Below are 18,271 nucleotides of genomic sequence, written 5' to 3'. Positions count from 1 at the left end.
ACACACACACACACACACACACACACACACGAGAATCACTGTTGTGTGTCATATAGCTGCTTGTGGCAAGTTTATGAGACTCTAAGGTCAAGCCCTTCCTTGAAGCTGAGGACACTGGGCTTGGGCCATTCACTTGTTCCATGTACACTGAGCACTGAGTATCAGACACTTTGGGGATGCAGAGCGGAATGAGATCAGCAACCCTCACCCTCGGAGAGCTCCCTGCCCAGCAGGTGAAAAAAAAAGCTTGAGCGAATAGCTACTTCTGAAATGCCTGCTTTTGGCAGGGCAGTGAGGGAACCCCAAGGGTAAAGATCGCATCTCGCCACTTAGGCTATCTTAGAGCAAGCCTGAGTTTTGAATTCAGAGTCGTCCATTGAAATTATCAATGTTGTAGGGTGTTTTCCTCTTCTTTTGGTGTAACTTGTATTTGGGGTTTGAAGTGAGGGGAATGGGCATAGGATAGGGTGGGAAGCGCAAACCCACCCTATATCCCCATGTTGTGGAATGCTGTCTGTTGCACATATAACACATCTGTGGCCGTCTTCATCAAACTCAGGAGGCCCACATAAGATTTAGCCTACAAATATTCCCTTGGAGAAGGAGGAAGGGGAGAATAGCAGGTTTCATCTAAGACTCCAGCCAGTCCTCCTCCACGGAACTGCATGCAATTCTGTCCCAGGTAGAGTGTGAACTGAAATGGAGACTCCGTCTTTGCCATTTTAAAGGGTCCTCATCTATGCTGGGGGTAGGGGGGTGGACTATGCTGATCAGTGACTCATCTGTTTGGGACTCATCTACTTTCCTGTATTGTAGCCTTCCACCCAAACTCCTATAAGTAAGTACAATAATGTCATTCGTTCACAAAGCTAGACTTGAGTGGAATCTTTTCTTTGGTCTGTCACTGGGGCCATATCTCAGATAAGCAGACATTTGTCCACATCTTGCTAGGACAAATGACACAATAGACCACTGGGTATCTTCTGGAGGCCTTGATGTGTCCGGGTACATTAAATGAAGGTTGTCTCTGCTTATTCGATTGTTGATTGTTATCTTGGCAGGGAGCTGAGTACTAGCCAAATCTTGGTATTGTTATTCTGAGGCCTGTCACTCACTGGCTTCATATTTTGCCAACAATTACCTTCCTCACTTGCCGGTTTTCTTAATAAAGATATGATGGCAAATAGCTAGGCAGGATGTGGAGGGAGGAACTTTTAGGCAGAGAAACGGTCTCTGGAGAGGAAAACAGAAGTAGGGCTCACCAGCACGTCATGGAGAGAAACCGGGACTGACAGAGAGGTAAAGAGGAAATCCATGTGCTGGGACGGAAGGCTAGAATAGTCAAGTCAACTTAGATTGAACTAACGAGAGTCTACCCAGCTAAAGACCTAAGCTATAATAAATATTAATAAGTCTCTGTGTCATTTAACTGCTGGCAGGGCCAGAAAGTCCTGCTGTATTACACAGTGAGTTCCAGGACAGCCAGAAATACAGAGTGAGACCCTGTCCCAAAAAACAAGCAAAACAAAACAAAAACCTTAAAAGGTTTTTGGGTAGAAGGATGTGAGGCCAGTGTGAAGGACACGGCTTCAGAAGCTTCCTAGCCTGGCTCACTGCGCACGTCACCCAGTGTACTCTGTGCCTCAGTCTCCATAGCTGTTAAAGGTCCATGGGCACCACATACTTCAGGGAGATGTTGTTTTACTTGAGGTGACATGCATATGAACCCAGCAGGCATAGGGTCTGTCATAGATGAATGTTTAAAAGCTCTCTTCTCTTGCAAGGTGGTAAATCTCTGCAGCCTTGGTCAGTGGCAGGAAGGGAGATCCCCATACTCTGAGAAGAAAGTCAGTCCTCATGCTGAGAGCTGTCTTAAGAAGGACTGTTGAGAGGGTTTCTCTGTGTGCTCGAATGGAGAGCAGAGGACCAAGTCCCTGAAAGTTGGAAAAGTTTTCAGCAAGGCTACATTTGACATGCATCAGTGAGACAGACAGACACACAGACAGCCTGGATTCCTGTCCTCACACTGTAGCTCACTTGCTCTATAGCTTCTCAAGGACTAACCCTTCACCCATCAGATGGGATCCCAATGGTATCTACTTGATATAGGTGTGCTGTGAGCATCCCGTTAGATGATACATTGAGAGCCTTGAAGGCTTAGCTAATGATGTTTCAGTTCTGAACCCCATTGGTATGAGCCCTGCAGACAGGAGCACAAGTGTGCCTACCAAGATACATGGAGAATTTCTGTCAGACACTGCTCTCAGCTCAGGGGGGTAGAGAGGAAAAGATGAAGTCCAGGCTGTGGTAGAAACAGACACTAGACAAATGTGCCTCACTACAGACAGATGTTTGTGGGTTCTCCCTCCCCAATGGAGTTTCCATGTTGCAATCTCAGCTCTGTGTGTCTCTGCAAGACATTTGGAAGATACTAAGGTCCTGAGGGGTGCAGTGCGGATGCAAGAGAAAACAGCTTTTAGCAACCCACAAGACGGTCCTCACCAGACACCGAATCTGTTTGTAACTAGATCTTGAATTTCTCAGCCTGTAAAAGATATAGAGATACATTTTTGTTGTTTATAGGCTACCAATCTAGGACAGTTTGTTACAGTTTTCTGAATGGGCTAAGGCATACTTGGATGGACGTGAGAAAAGATATTCAAGAGTGTTGACGATGTCAGGGACAAAGTATAGCCAGGTAAAGTGACAGTGATGTCTAAGCAAGCAGGCATTCTGGTTAGACTGCAGAGGGAGTTCAGGAAAGGTCTCGGTGAGGCAATATGCGCCCTCAAACCTGAAAGGCAGAGGGCCAATCTCGAAATCATCTGGGCAAAGAAGACTCTTGGAAAGGGAACTGGAGCAGAGACCCTGAGGCAGAAGCCACTGTGGCATCATTGGGGGCAGAGGTCTTAGCAGGCTTGGACGGCCCAGGATGGGGAACCTGGGAGATGGCTAGACTCTATTCTCAGTGAAGGGAAGTCTCAGAGAGCAAAGGCAGAACAGAGGCTGGGGTGCTACCGGAGTTTAGGCAACAGGGGCCATGGCTCAAACGTCATCTGCAAACGCCTTGGCTCTCGTCTGGAGTGGAAAAGCCAGGAGAAGCCATTGGTCTTTGGCTTTCCTGTAAAAGAACACTCCAGGGCTCTGCAGCTGCAGTGTGGAAAGGAACCCAGAAATTCTCACTTCCAGTCTTTGTCCCTCCAGAATGGTCACAGACACCCAGAATGAGAATCCCCTCTGGCTCTGTCAGTTTCCATTGCCATAACTAAATAGTAATGCTGGCTAATGTATAAACAAAAGATGTTTATTAATAAGTGAATATCCTGGAAATCTAAGGTTGAGCAGGTTTTCTAGTTATGGTCTCATGGCAGGATGTAACGTGGAAGGAAAGAAACGCAAGAGAGAACACTTCGTGATGGAGGAAGCAGGGTCACTCATAATTGCAGGAATTATCCAGGGTCCCTCAGTAACTCCCTCTCCTTCCCCATCTCTCCTTCCCTCCCTCCCTCCTTTCCTTTCAAGGACAGCAGCCATTAAAAGTCTCATCACCTCTGAAAATCACCACGCAAGGGACCAAGCATTTAGCACCCGAAACTTTGTGGAGAAACCACATCTATACCACAGTCTACTGATGTTCCCTACACTGGCTGAGGTGCCCCCCAAGCCTGTGAACTACAAATATGTATTATTTCCAGAGGGAGACAGACCAAGATGTCACAACAGCCTCCACCTCCCACGTGTCCTCCCCTCCACCCTCTGCTCCAGGCTCTCTGAGGCTCCAAGCTCCACCCTGTACCCTGCCACCCTCACCACCCCCACCCTGCACCCGGCCTTGGTGCAGTGCTCTTGTGCGACTGCGCTTCCTCCACTACATATCCTTGTTGCTCTGCTAGCCAAGAATCTTCCATCTTCCCAACCATCCTTTTGTAGAACTCCTGTTCCCCCACCTTGCCTGCTGCAAACATTGTAGCCCCGTCGCCATTTTCTTTCTCCTCTGTCAACCTGGTCCCCTGACCCCACTGAAATGAGAAGAGTCGTGAGTCATGTGTGGTTCTATATCCACCCACGGAACCAAACTCAGGGAGTTGCTCCTTGATTGGAAAACATCTCCTCTCAGAAGTTCCACCTCCAGCCAAAGACAAAAAGTACACAGGAAGAAAGTTGTCAAGAAAACCAAAGTGAGGTCAGAGATGTTCTCCCTCCTACGGAAGAGGTGACAGCTTGATGTCTTGGTGCCAGGGTAGGACTCAGAGCACTGCAAAGATCAGCTTGGTCTCAAACAGCTCTGACTACATGATAAACACATCTATCTTGGAGCCTGCCAGTCATTCCCCTGTCCCCACCCGAGTTGTCCTCCTTTCTAGCTGCCCACTGAGCATGTGACTTGGAATCAGAGAGAAGGTTGACACGTGTGGGTTGTCGCTTGTTTTAGTTTAAGCCAGCTCTGCAGTACCAGAAATACAAATGTCTTCCCCCACCTTTGTTTGGTGTCTGTTAGGCTAACATCTGATTGTTTGGGAGCAAAGAAAAAGGAAAGATGAACAAGAGTCGGAGAGAGGGCTCAGTAGGTAAAGGTGCTTGCTATAAGGCCTGACTGAAGACATGTGTTTGATACCCCGGACCCACAGGGTAGAAGGAGGAGAGAACGCAGTCCTACAGGATGTCCTCTGACCTCATATTGCTCTCTCTAGTGTGCCCCATAGCATATACACACAGTAAATACATAAGTGGTTTTGTTTCTTTTGAGATGAGCATAAGAGGGCACTTGCTATCCCTGTGGAAAGCTTGACCATGTTTGGTCAGAACCCAGAGACATTATTAAAGCCCTTCACCTAGAGCCCAATTCTTCAGCTCTGTTTATACCCATGTCAGGTAATCACCCGGGGGGGGGGGGAGAACAGGCTGGCTCCTCCTTGATAGCTTGTTTCTTGTTCTAATGGAGCCAGACATGCTGTAAACAGGAACATGTGTAGGCTTGGGCAGTTCTTTCAGAGCCTCGTGACTCTATTAATTAATAGTGACTAGGGTCCACTACTTCCCAAGCATGGCTCCTGTGGGGCTTATTTTCCCATCCCTAAGCCTGCTGTACACACTGCTCATCTGCTGTCAGCTGTCATGGTCCAGCCTCTACCAGCAATGAATGCTGACACTACGTACCTCAAGGTGTTTTCACGAGAATCACAAGAGCAAATGAGGGAATGAGCACGTTCTTAAAGCCCCATCCAGCTTTTGGGGATGACTACCTGACTAGTGTCTCTTCTTGCTCTGCTTCAGTGAAACCCTGGGAGGATTAGTGACAAGTGAGGAAGGACCCACCAAAGCAGGAGAGGAAGGGACTGGGAAAATAGCTAACTGAACAAAGTACTTGCTGGGAAAGCATGGGGATCGGAGTTTGGATTCCTAACACGCAGGTGAAATCTGGGTGTTGCCACAGGCACCTGTAATCCCAGTGCTGAGGATGGAGATGGGTGGTCTTGAGGGAGGGGGTCTGCCTAGCCCCAAATAGCTTCACATTTGGGGAAGGTCTTGTCATCAAAAATGAGGTGGAGAGTGAGAGGGGAAGGCATCCCAGCATCAACTTCTGGCTGCCATATATGATGAATAGGAGCACACACATACCTCCTAACACACATATGCACACACAGACATAATGTGCATGCATGGGCATGGACATATGTGTGAGCACGTGCATGTACAGACAGTCAGACGGACAGACACACACACAGAGAATGAAGAGCAGAGGGGGACAGGGTTGGGGAGGCAGAGGAGGAAGAGGGCCCTAAGTTCTACACACTAGGGAACTGGCTAGGTGCTTATGATCTACCCTTTGGCCACTTGGCCTACAGGACCTTTGTTCAACATCTAAAATGGACAAAACAGGATCGAATCAGCACTGCTGGGTTGGCCTTGTTCACTATAGATACCGTTGGGAGGAGAAGCCACATGTCCTGAAAGTTATTAAATGGAAATAAACCACTTGGAAGGGCTGAACTGCTCCTGGCTCTGGAGTCAAGCGGCAAGAAAAGACTATGATAGCCAGCCTCCCCTCTCTTACACCCGCCTCACTGTAACCTCCAGCCCATCCCTTCTGGAGTCAGTGCTATTCAGGATGCTCTGAAGACTGTGAGGCCTTCAAGACTGGCCAGAGGAGCACCTCTCCCTACAGATGTACTTCCCATCTTTGTTCAGCATCTTCATTATCCTTTCCTCTCTGGGGCCTTTCTGATGACAAAGAGACTCTTGGGAGAGGGAACATCTTGCCTTTCCTAAGCTTGTTCTTCCCCATTCATTAATGTGTTTCTTCATTTCGGCTCCACGCATCCCCAAGTCTCTAACAGGAGCCAGTGACCCACATGACTACAGAGGAAAGAGCCTGGAAGCTACTACAATGTAATGCAAAGTACTGGGAAGGGATGAATGAGATACTTCTAGGGCACAGAGCTCTCCGCTTGGGGCGTCCGGGTATATGGTAAAGAGGCTAGAATATCCAGGGATCCATCCCATAATTAGCCTCCAAACGATGACACCATTGCATACACTAGCAAGCATTTGCTGAAAGGACCCTGATATAGCTGTCTCTTGTGAGACTAGGCCGGGGCCTAGCAGACACAGAAGTGGATGCTCACAGTCAGCTAGCTATTGGATGGATCACAGGGCCCCCAATGGAGGAGCTAGAGAAAGTATCCAAGGAGCTAAAGAGATCTGCAACCCTGTAGGTGCAACATTATGAACTAACCAGTACCCCAGACCTCTTGACTCTAGCTGCATATGTAACAAAAGATGGCCTAGTCGGCCATCACTGGAAAGAGAGGCCCATTGGACATGCAAACTTTATATGCCCCAGTACAGGGGAACGCCAGGGGCCAAAAAAAGGGAATGGGTGGGTAGGGAAGTGGTGGGGAGGATATGGGGGACTTTTGGGATAGCATTGGAAATGAAAATGGGGAAAATACGTAATAAAAAATTATTAAAAAAAAAGAGGCTAGAAGGGCATCAAGGTGGAGGTCCCTATGAGCAACGTGTAGGACCCAAGACAAAGTCACATGATGAACTTAGGACCCTTAAGGGGTAGGTCCCCTGCAGGGAGCTGCTTCAGGATTGTAGGTACAAAGTAGGTGAACTTCACAGATCTCTCCTCCCACTCTTTGTCCCTCCTCCAAGAGCAGATCATTTGGGGCCTGAAGAGAGAGGGACAAGAAGATGACAAAGCTACTGTGGCAGTGTGTTCAGAGGACTTGGATTCTTCGGGGCCAAGGGAATTTCAGAGCTCTGGGAACAGGGTATTCGAGGTGGTGGAGCAGAAAGGTGGCTGTGGTGCTGTGGCCTGGTTTCTGGGAAGCAGGGCAAAGCCTGCTGCCCCTGGCTGTTGGCTGAAGGATGGAAGATAGAACTCGCCTCCCAGAGGAAGGCAGATGGAGACTGGGCCTCAGAGAACAACCCAGACTCCAGCAGCCTGGCTCCAGAAAGGGTGCAGAGTGGGAATTCAAGGCCTGTAGGAATCTGGGACACCAGCCTTGTTGTCTTTTGTAGGGAGGAAAAATCACACTTTGTTCCTTGGGTCAATGGGGAAAAAAAGCAGGTTTTTCTTCTCACCTTGCGGTTTTCCTGTCTCCTCCCAACCTTAAAAAAGGAAATCTAATTCAGCGCGTCTTGGATCTGACTGTTGGGCTCATTGGAGTCTAATTTTGGTGAGTACATGACCAGCTGAGAACAAAGGAATTTCAGGTTTGTGGGAGGCCAGACCCCAGACTGCCCTGTCTCTGTGTTAGTCAGCTGTGCGTTGTGTAAGGAAAGAGACGATGGATGATACAATGATCCTAAGAGCAGATCTCCTAGTCAGATGTTAGCCATCTTATTCATACAAGTGCGATGTATGATGTTTAAACTGAGATAGAATTGCCAGTCGTGTAGCACAGGCTACCCAAGCTGCCTCTTCATTCTCCTCCCTCCCACCCTCTTTCCCCTCCCCCATCTCTCCTTCCACACCCCTCTCTCTCTTCCCCTCCCATCTCTGTGTGTATGAGGGAAGGCATACATGCACAGATATGAGAAGGCCAGACATTAACCTCAGGTGTCTTTGCTCTCTCATTCTCCCTCCTACTTCTTGAGATTGGTCTATCATTGGACCATTTGTTTGGGATAGGTGGGGAGCTGTGAGCAGCCACCTGTTTCTGCTTTCCGGCACTGCAGTTATAGAAGTGTACTTCTGGGCTCTGACGTGGGTGCTGGGGATCCATACTAAGTGCCCCATGCTTGGAGAGTCACCTTCCCAGCCCTGCCTCTCTGTTCTTGTCCTTCCATAGCAACCCCGAAACAGAATGCAAAGGTCCACCACGTGGACTCAGGCAGTACAGTGTAGAGCACCTGACTTCCTGCCTCAGTTTCTAAGGGCAGAAAAGAACAATCAGCTCAGAGGTTGCTATGCAGCCGACTACCTGCATGAAGCGCTGGCACGAGTGGCTAGCGACAGTAGCTACTAAACAAAGCATTACTCGACGGTGAGAACAGAAATGAATCAGCTGAGCCATTCCACTCAGACAGGCACTAGGGAGCATGCGGAAGAGGGCACGGGAAAAGATTTTCAGGCTGTGTTCCTGTTTCAGGGACCTGCAGACAGTAAGCTAAGCAGCCAAAGAAAGGCCATCTTGACCACAGCTACCTAACACACAAAATTGTTCTCCCAGAGAAACTGCAGACAGATGGAGTACAGATGGGGCTATGAGCCTCGTGAGACTCTAAAGGACAATAATATCCCCCAAAGGACTAGGGACTTGCTAGTGGGATAAAGGACCAGCAGTGGCCACTACAGACGGGCTCGAATGGCATGGTGTCAGCTTACTTCAAGCAGGCTGCCCACCAAATACCCCATGTGCCGACGATCCCTGCGCAAAGACAGTCATGATAATGACAACTGACATTCGTTTAACTGCTGACTATGTAGCAGGCAGGGAGCTAAAACTTGAAATGCATTACTTCATTTAGCTTTAGAACACACACACACACACACACACACACACACACACACACACACACACACACTGTTATGACATTGTCACAACACAAAACGGCTGATGAGAAAACTGAGGTTAGGGAGGTGCAGTAATTTGCCCAATTTACCAAGAGCCCCAAGCATCAAGCCAGGGTCTGGGACCCCAAGGATTGGCTCTCACGGCAATTGTCCCATGGCTGGCCCACAAGGAAGCCTTATGTGCCTTCCCCCTGCTTGTCCCTTGAAGAGTGACTGCAAATAATTGGAATTGTCGTTGGAAATAATGAGAAGTGACAGGGGTTGGGTTAGAAGGCACCCCGCTCCAAGTCTGAACGATCCCCCTCAAACCCAAGCCTAAATTTAAACAATGAAGTCACAAAACAATTTCCCTCATAGGGATTGGATTCTTCCTGCTGCCTTTCATCACCCAGAAGAGAAAATCAGAATATGTCAGGAGCTACAGCTCTGTTCTGTACAGTGGATTTCTTTGAGGACAGAAAATTCCTTCTTGGCTTAATCCTGTTTGTTTTCCATGTAGAGTAAAACCACTTCAAACCCAGCCGAGGAGTCCACCCGTCTTAATGAACACATCTCAACCCACTAGTACGGTCCTTCTTCATCTTTCTCTTCTTAGCATCCTGTGAGGGATGAGGCAATGGAGGTGACAGGTTGTGATGAAGAATGACACCATACATTTCAGAAGGCAAGGACACAGAGGGTGCTGGGAGGTTTAGTCCCTCCAGGAAGCACCTGGCATGTTGCCAAGGATACACACTGATTAATCCAGCCTTTCTGATGTTGATGGGTCACCCTACCAGCCTGCCAGCTGCTTTCTTAGCACCAACCTTGATACTCTGGAAGCGTAGTAAGAGATTGAAGTTCATAAGGTCCCTGCAGGCACAAGAGGAGACCCTGACTCCCACACAGATAGAATTATATTTCTTCTGAGAACTGCGTAGGGGCCTCCTAACATCCCTGATGTTTGCTTTCTCCTGTGTGTGCTTGCCCTTGTTTCTGACCATCTCCTTCAATGCTCAGTGGTTAAGTGATAGAGACTGGCCTTCCATTTTATCAGCATTTCAGATCCCAGCTCAGGGGTGGTACCCACCTCTGAAACTTTGAGGGAGAAGATGTGAATAAAGAAGGATCTTGGATGAACGTGAGCACCAAAAGAGAAAACTGATGAATTGCTGCAGCCATCCTTGAGGGACAGACAGTGCCAGAGAGGCCCCTCTGCAGACACCACCAGTCAGCTTTGCTTTGCACTCTACTGTTTCTAAGCTCTGGCCTCCCCACTTCTCCATCCTCATCTTTTTCCTTCTCTTCACTTGACTTTCCTGACCTGACCTCTTCAGACTCCCTTTGCTACCTCACCAGAAAAGCCTTCACTAACTAAGGAACTGTTCTCAGGAGAACAGTTCCATTTTCTCCTCCCAGGAGGGGCCCAAAAGGGAGCAGGCTTTCTTCCCTGCCTTCTCCTGAGACAAAGCAGTTTTCAGCCTTATCACAGGCCGACTTTGGCTGAGGCTACACAGACTGATCCAACCGTCTGCCACTCACAAAATAAAGGTTCATTTCAGCATTCTTCCCCATTTTGGTGCCAAAGGAAATAAACTTTTATGTTTTCAAAAACCAGACAGTTGGAGTTCAGAGAACCAAAACCTTTTTTTTTTTTTTTTTTTTTTTTGAGAGGAGTTAAAGGTCTGCATTCTTTCTTTAGGATACAAGGAAGGCAGAACTGCTAAAAGTGGGGTTTAACCAGAAAAATGCAATGCACAAGCAATTCACACAGATTCCCAAACCTTCCCATCCATAGCCACAGGATCTTGTGTTAACACAGGAGGCTCCTGTGCCTGACCCCAAACAGGTCACAACATCTCACCAAAGAACCCTGAGGACAGCAAGGGACCTTCAGTTAGTTAGCAAGCACTGACCATGGGATGCACACAGGATGTGTACAGAGACTCATTTATAAACAATAGTTGGTAATCCAAACAAACCATTTGAATGGGACAGGGAAAGGGGATGTGATAAGTGGCCCAACATCTAGACTGCCCCCCTCCTTTGGTAGCACTGAGCCTTGTAGAATAACCATGTCTGCTGGTAAAGCTCACAGCCTTGGGAATCCCCAGTCCTAGGTTAGTGTCTCTGCTCATCTGTTTCCTGGGGTATTTGTGCAAGCTCATTTTTACTTCTCAGAACCTTGCTTGGTTTATTTATTTGTAAAGTAGAGTAATAAGTCATTTTTTATGGAAGAACAATGTGAGGATGGTATAAGGTATGAGAACAGACTTCGTGTGAGAACTTGAACCTATCTCTTTAAGACACACTGGTCACTTTGGCCAGATCCCACAGCTGGAAGAAATCAGGCCATTTCCCCTGCAGCTCTCTCTTTGGGATAGAGAATCCATGTGCTTCTGGGCAGGGTGGTGGTGGTGGTGATGATGATGGTAGTGGTGGTGGTGGTGGTGGTGGTGGTAAGAGGGGTAACAACCCTTCATTTATGGTTCCACTCAGTACCTGGCTCCTGATCCTTGTCATGTAGGCTAGCCCAGACTAAATGATGTGGTACGAAGTTTCCTGCCAGCCGCTGGTAGGGGGCATTTCTCCTCTGGGCTTCCCCTCATCACTGATGCCTAGTTTTCTTTTATATTAAGCTACTTCTCTATTGGAGGTTGTCCACTCTAAGTTGTAAAAGGAAGTCTCTCTTCTCCTTTAAGTCACATCTTCTTGCCTCTAACAATTTCTCACCTGGCAGCCTGATTCTGGCTCTTGTAGTTGGGAGACCCTCTCTTCTATCAAACTAATTTCTAAAAAAGAATTTCATGCCAGCTCTTCTCCCGAACCAACCCATTAATTGCTATTTCCTGCTTTTTTCAAATACTTCGTAAACTCTCAAGCCTTGTACAGATGTTAAAAATGGAACCAAGGAGCCGGGCGTGGTGGCGCACGCCTTTAATCCCAGCAATCGGGAGGCAGAGGCAGGTGGATTTCTGAGTTCGAGGCCAGCCTGGTCTACAGAATGAGCTCCAGGACAGCCAGGGCTATACAGAGAAACCCTGTCTCAAAAAAAAAAAAAAAAAAAAAATGGAACCAAGGGTGTTGGCTCACACCTGTATCCCAGCACTTAAGATGCTTGAACAACAGTGTTGCTGCAATGGAAGTCTGAGGCCAGACTGGGCTACAGAGTAAGTTTCTCTCACAGAAACCCACACCAAAACTGTTGAGAATTTCTCCCTACTGTTCTGACTCACGGAATCCTCTCTCAGTGAAATATAAGTAGGCGAACAATACAGGATTAAATTTGAAAACACAAACTCGAATTCTGATCTATGCAAGGAAGCCAAGGAGCTGTATGCCTTAATGGGTTCACTTTATTATGTGTAAATTATGGATAAAGTAAAGCAACAAAGGGGATGGTGGTGAGGAAGTTAACAGGACAGCTAGGGGTAAAGAAACTTGCTACCAGACAAGCCGAATGACCTGAGTTCAGTCTCCGGAACTCATGTGGTCGAAGGAGAAAACTAGTTCCCGTGGGTTGTCCTGTGAACTCAGTATCCTCACTATGTCCATCAAATCCTCAAAATTGGTCTTCCCTGGGTGTCCCTTTTTGGGGGTTGTTTTGAAGGTAACTTTGCTATAACTCCAGTTATGAACTATCCAAGTACAAGGACCTGGACATTAGTCTGACCTTGAAAAGGGTTCCCTGGCTCACACAGGACAACTGTAAGATGAAAGACACGGACCACTTTGTTCATAGTACTTAGTTGACCCTTATGGGTTTATAATCATCTGCCATCAATTGCTCCAAGTGGGCAGTACCTGAAACAAAACAAGAACAAAAACCAAGCGAGCAGAGTGGTAAGACCACATCCTTTTCAGAGAATAGTAGGAAATAGCCCTGCAAGAAAACTTAGAGGGGACTTAGTCAAACATTCTTGTGGGGTATGGGGTGTAGCAAGCCTGGAACAATAGAGCAAAGTTAAGTCAGAAGGGAGCCTCTGGTGTGCCATTCTGTTCTTTGTGTGCACACAGCCACATGTTTGGAACTTCGGGTATTAATTCTCCCTTTTCTGAACACATCCAACATGACACTTCAGAAAATTTCCAAGATTTCCAGTTATGATGGCTGAATTGAAATGTTTCGACATCTGCCCTATTTTCCAAGCCGTTTCTCAACATGAAAGAGCGTGCCAATTACTCAGCATTTAGCTCATCTAACTGAAACACTGGAAGGCCAGCTATGATCCTGCAGCTTAGCTGCGCAAGACAAAAGGGCAGGGAACACATTCTCCATCTCACGGATGTGTGGCGGGACACATCATGGAATCTGGGGACTAGACTAGTTGGGTAGCCTTAGCCAAGTCTCTCTGAACTTTGGTCCCTTCTTCATCATAAAAGAAGAGGTAGCTTTAGATGAAGGGTGAATTTGTATTCCAAGGAAGGCTACCAGGAAGTCAACAAAACCCTAGAGATCAATGGAAAATCTTATGCTTGTGTCTTCCTCTGAGAACTGGTTTCCATTAGATTCTCGGAAGGGGTCTGAGGTCAAGTTTTTAAGTTTGTGTAGTAGTTTAGACCCCCCCCCCCAGTTGTGCCGAATCTTTGGGTCTATGTTTCAAACCATTTGTTCAATAGTTCACCATCATTAGGTACTTTGATGAAACTCAATCATGTGTCGCACAGCTGAGCATAAGACATAAATAAGTTAGGACAAGACGTGAGTCCACTGGGATCACACTGCTACTGTGAGCATCATCACTAATGTGGGAAGACGAGGGAAAGACCTGTGGTCCTGCTCAAATCTGTGTGCAAACTTTCCTCGTGCTCATTGCTGGGGAACTCAGCTCCTGCCCTGTCCTCTGAGTGAAGTGTTTATGCTCAGTATCAAAAGCAATGGATACTGGGCTAGGGATGTAGCTAGGTAGGAAGAAAGCATACCTAGCATATACTAGGTTCACTTCCCAGCAAAACACACACACACACACAGACACACAGACACACACACACACACAGAGGCAGGGGGTCGGGGGGCACAATGGCCTTTTACAAGCTAACCTAAATTTTTTTTTAAAGTGACAAAAAAATAACAAGAACTGTTAAAGACTTTGGAGGAACAAAATGTCATAGAATTAAAAAAAAAAAAAAAAAAAGAAGAAGAATTCAAGATCTTCTACCTGACCTGCTTTTTTACAAACAAGAGCGGTGGAGCCAGAGGTGGAGCCAGAACCCAGAGAGCTTGCCGCTTTCCAACCCAGGCTCTTGGCTTCCTATCAGGTACAGACAAGACAGCAGAGTGTAGCATGGAAGGTGTGGGCCATGAAAGACACAAACACGACAACTATTGCAAGAAAGCCAGGAAAGATAATCAAGAAAAACAACAACAACCAAAGAAACAAATAACTCCCCCTCCAGCCGGGCGGGGGTGTGGGGGAGGAACCAACCAACCAACCAACCAACCAACTAACCAACTAACCAACTAACCAACCAACCAACCAACCAACCAACCAACCAACCAACCAACCAATCAAACAAACAAACAAAACCAGAACTAGATAGCAAATGATGGCTCAGGACAGTATCAAGAGGGGCCAGGGCCTCTCTCTGTCCCTTAGGGGTCACTACCTGTTCATTCATTCACAGTAAAGAAGCAAGGCACTGGGCCTCACTCTCTGGCAGATTATATATATAAAAAAAGCAAGAAGCCCAATGGCCCACCTTTGCACAGATGATTAAACTCTTCCAGCCCCCCAGCTCTCGGTTATACTGTGCATTCTCTACAAAATGAGGCTCTACTGCAGCCACTCATGAGGGGAAACAATATGAAAAATTACCCCTTTAAAGGACAAGTGGAGTGAGAAAGGGTTGGTCTTGTTGGTTTGTTTTGTTGCTAGCTTTTTGTTTTTGCTTTATTTCTGTTTTTTTGTTTGTTTGTTTGTTTGTTTTTTTAGGCAAATCCAGATTTTAATTTGATGTTGCTGAAGGGTCTTCAATACACCAATGCTCAAAGCCATTCTGCAAAGAGAAGTTGATCCAGCCAGCATGGCTGCTTTCCTTGTGTGCTCCTGATCCAAGGCAAACTGTCATTTGCAGTGTGTGTGTGTGTGGGGGGGGGGGGGTTCTGAAAATTGCTCCTTTTTGATGCCTGCCTCTGACTTGAATAGTTGAAGCAACTTAGACCCAGGACATCACAAACTTGAATCTGCTAATAGCCAGCTGAGGCAAGAGCTTAAGAGGTGTGGAGGGAGAATTCACGGCCAGTCATTCTTTCTCTCCTCCCAGTCTTTACTTCGTGAGAATGCCCAACAAAGCAAGCATGTGGGGAATTAACTCAGCCGCTTACTTTCCTTATCAAGGAAGTGATTACACCTATCGAGCACTTAATGAAGAAGAAAGAAGGGCTGGAGAGATAGCTCACTTGTTGCTCTTTGCCGAGGACTGGGCTCGGTTCCCTGCACCCATCCATACCTCCAAACTACAAACCACCCATAACTCCATCTTCGGAGGATCTGTTGCCCTCCTTAGCCTCCGGGAGCTCCAGGCACATACACGGTACACATATACACAAGCAGGCAAAACACTCACACATGTAAAGTAAGTACATCTAAAAGTGGAATTAAAAAGCAAATAAAGAAGAAACAGTGAATAAGTATGTCCTCTGATCTCCGCCTCAGTCAGACCCTTTCTCATAAACCCAGAGAATGGCTGCCATCAAGGGTCACATCCAGGCCTACCTACCAGCTGACTCCAACCACTTGAACCAAAGTCACTGTTCATTTTTCATGGCACACCATGCGCAGTCTACCTTCAAATCCCACATCTGTTCATCGTGAGCTTGTGGCTTTGTTGGAGTTACCTGACTTCTGTACACCTTGCTCTCTTCATGTGCAATATGAGTTTAGGCCTACCGGGTATCCAGTAGGGCTGACTCGAAGAGCAGAGGCGTTAATAAACTCATTCACATGAAAGTACTCAGTATAAAAAGGACTCAGAGGCTAGTTGGCTCCAATAAGGTAGTTCTGAGTTTGATTCTACTGCACATCTGAGTATTGGTAGCTTAGAGGTGCCTCTGGGAGGCTGACAAAGGTGCCATCTAGCTATGCCAGTTGTGCTGCAACAATTGGCCAATATCTCAAAGAGCTTGGAAAAGAGCCCCTCCCCTTCTTTCCTTGGGCTGTAGCTGTCTCTCTCTTTCTATGCCTTAGCAGCTACCAGTCTGGGGGCGGCACACGGGCATGCCAACCAATGTGTAAGTTTTCAGTGACTGTCTACAAGCTGTAGTCACTATGCCAAGTGGCTTTTCAATTCTCCTTCACTTCTGCTGGTTTTTCTGGGTTCCAGCCTCTATCTAATTCATGGAGATACTGGCTCTCAGGCCTGGAAACACCGGAAAAACGGTCTCATTTTTTTTTGGGGGGGGGGAGCTAAGCAAACAAAGCCCTACATAGGGAGCTGCCCAGAGTCACCTGGCCAGTCAGTTCAGATCCTTTACTTCTCTGCCAGCCTCAGGGGGCCACCACGCCTACCTTACTCTGAATGCCCGCTAACTTTGGGGTTTGACTCCAGGTGGACAAAAGCCCTGCTTCTTCACACACACACTTGGACTTTGTTCAGTTGTCCTGCTGCCTTCCAAGGGCCTGGTCCCTCACAGGTTCACAAACCTCCTCCAGCTCTTTCCATGTACCCCTTCTGTGCCCTGGCCCACAAAGCTGCCAGGTCCAGCCCAGGAATGTCAGCCAGCCTGTGTCTTAGGACACCCCTCCACACCTCTATCCCAGCCTCAGGAGACCCGCCTGGTCCTAAATGAGGACCACCCAGAAGGGCTCTTTCTGCCCCGGAGCCAGGTTCAGGGGGGGCAGAGTATGCTTTTCCCTCTGTTGCCTCCTTTGCTGCATTGGTTTCAAGGACTCCAGGCTCCCTTCTCTCAGGCTTATCTTCACATTCCTGTCCTCCGTTCACTCTGCTTCTCTGGCTCTTTCTTTCTCTCCTTCCCCGGGTCGCGTTCAGCCTGCATCTTCTGGGGTCACCTGGCTTTTTGGTGCTCCTTTCACCCTGCCCTGTTTCCCTCTACCCTTTTCTTCTTCCTTCTCTCCTCCCTCTCCCTCCCTCTCCCCCTTCAACACATCTGTTTCTAATCTGAGCGCTCAGAGGCGCCTGTTTGAAACAAAAAGCTCCCCCCACCCTCAAAACCTGGCACAGAAAACCCTGGATGAACCTTCCCTCCCCAGTTCTCCACTTTCCCCTGGTACTCCTGAAACCAAACCACGCGCTGAAAAGTACCCTCTACACCAAACGGTTCTCCGCCAAACTCCACCAGGAAACGCCCCCACCCCGTAGCTGGCTGGAGGGCCCAGATGTGTGAGACATTTCGATGGCCGACTGGGCGGTCCTCCGCTGCCAGATGCGCCCCTCGGTGGCGCGGAGGCAGGGACCGAGTGGATGCCGCACTCCGAGACTGCGGGGACCACGGTGCTGAGGGCGGGTCTCCACCCAAACGCAGGGTGGCGTTTCCCCAGGGCCATCCAAACTCCCGCCCTCCCCAAGGCACTCACCTAGCCAGAGGAAGAAGAGGGACATCCCGATCCCCGGACACGGGCACTTCCCGGCTCAGCGCAGCCTGGCTGCAGGGCGACCGAGCCCAGCCGACGGACCTTCTGTGAGCAGGGCGCGGCGCCTCGGGGTGCGCGCGGGGGGCTGCAGCCATGTGCGGGCGCTGGCCCCGCGCCCGGGTCCCCTGCGCGCTGCGCTCCGGGGGCACCGAGGGCTTCTAGCCCTGGCTCCACCAGCTAGCGCCGGGACGGGGGCCGGGCCCAGGGTTAGGGAGGAGAAGGCGAGGCGGCAAGGAGCTACCTCTTCGTGGAACACTTTTCCCTGTTTGGAAAGAAAACCGACTGGAGAAAGAGGAAAAAAAAAATGAGCTGGAACCACACGGCTGCCTCCTACCGCAGCCCCTCCCTCCATCCCTCCCCTCGCCCTCCCTTCTCTTCGCTCCCGCCCTCCCTCTCTGCGTTTGGGGTTAGCTGCTGGGGCTGCTTTACCTCCCACCCGGGAGGGAGGGCCGCGGCCCGGGGTGATCGAGGGGGGTGCTCGGTGCCAACTGATGCGGTGCAGGAGAGAATCCGCAGCACTTCGGCCAAGAACCGGTGGATGCGGCCTTTTCAATTCTGTCTTTTTTCTCCTTGATCTCTCTAATCTCTCTGCTCTTTTGTATATTTTTTGTCTCTCACAATGCTTTATGCCTCTCTCTCTCTCTCTCTCTCTCTCTCTCTCTCTCTCTCTCTC

General features: G+C 48.5%; 1 protein-coding gene across 1 annotated transcript in view; it reads right to left on the bottom strand.

Moving 5' to 3' along the window:
* The window catches only part of Clmp (CXADR like membrane protein), a 100,807-nt gene extending 82,868 nt beyond the window's left edge, over nucleotides 1–17,939 (bottom strand). The window contains exon 1 of the mRNA XM_021172772.2: nucleotides 17,542–17,939. Coding sequence (XP_021028431.1) covers nucleotides 17,542–17,566 — 25 coding nt within the window. The 5' untranslated portion in view covers nucleotides 17,567–17,939. The remainder of the gene's footprint in view (nucleotides 1–17,541) is intronic.
* Between the last annotated feature and the right edge of the window lie 332 nt (nucleotides 17,940–18,271).

This window comes from Mus caroli, chromosome 9 (assembly GCF_900094665.2).
Source record: "Mus caroli chromosome 9, CAROLI_EIJ_v1.1, whole genome shotgun sequence".
Taxonomy (NCBI): Eukaryota; Metazoa; Chordata; class Mammalia; order Rodentia; family Muridae; genus Mus; species Mus caroli.
This window is presented reverse-complemented; position numbering and strand designations above follow the sequence as displayed.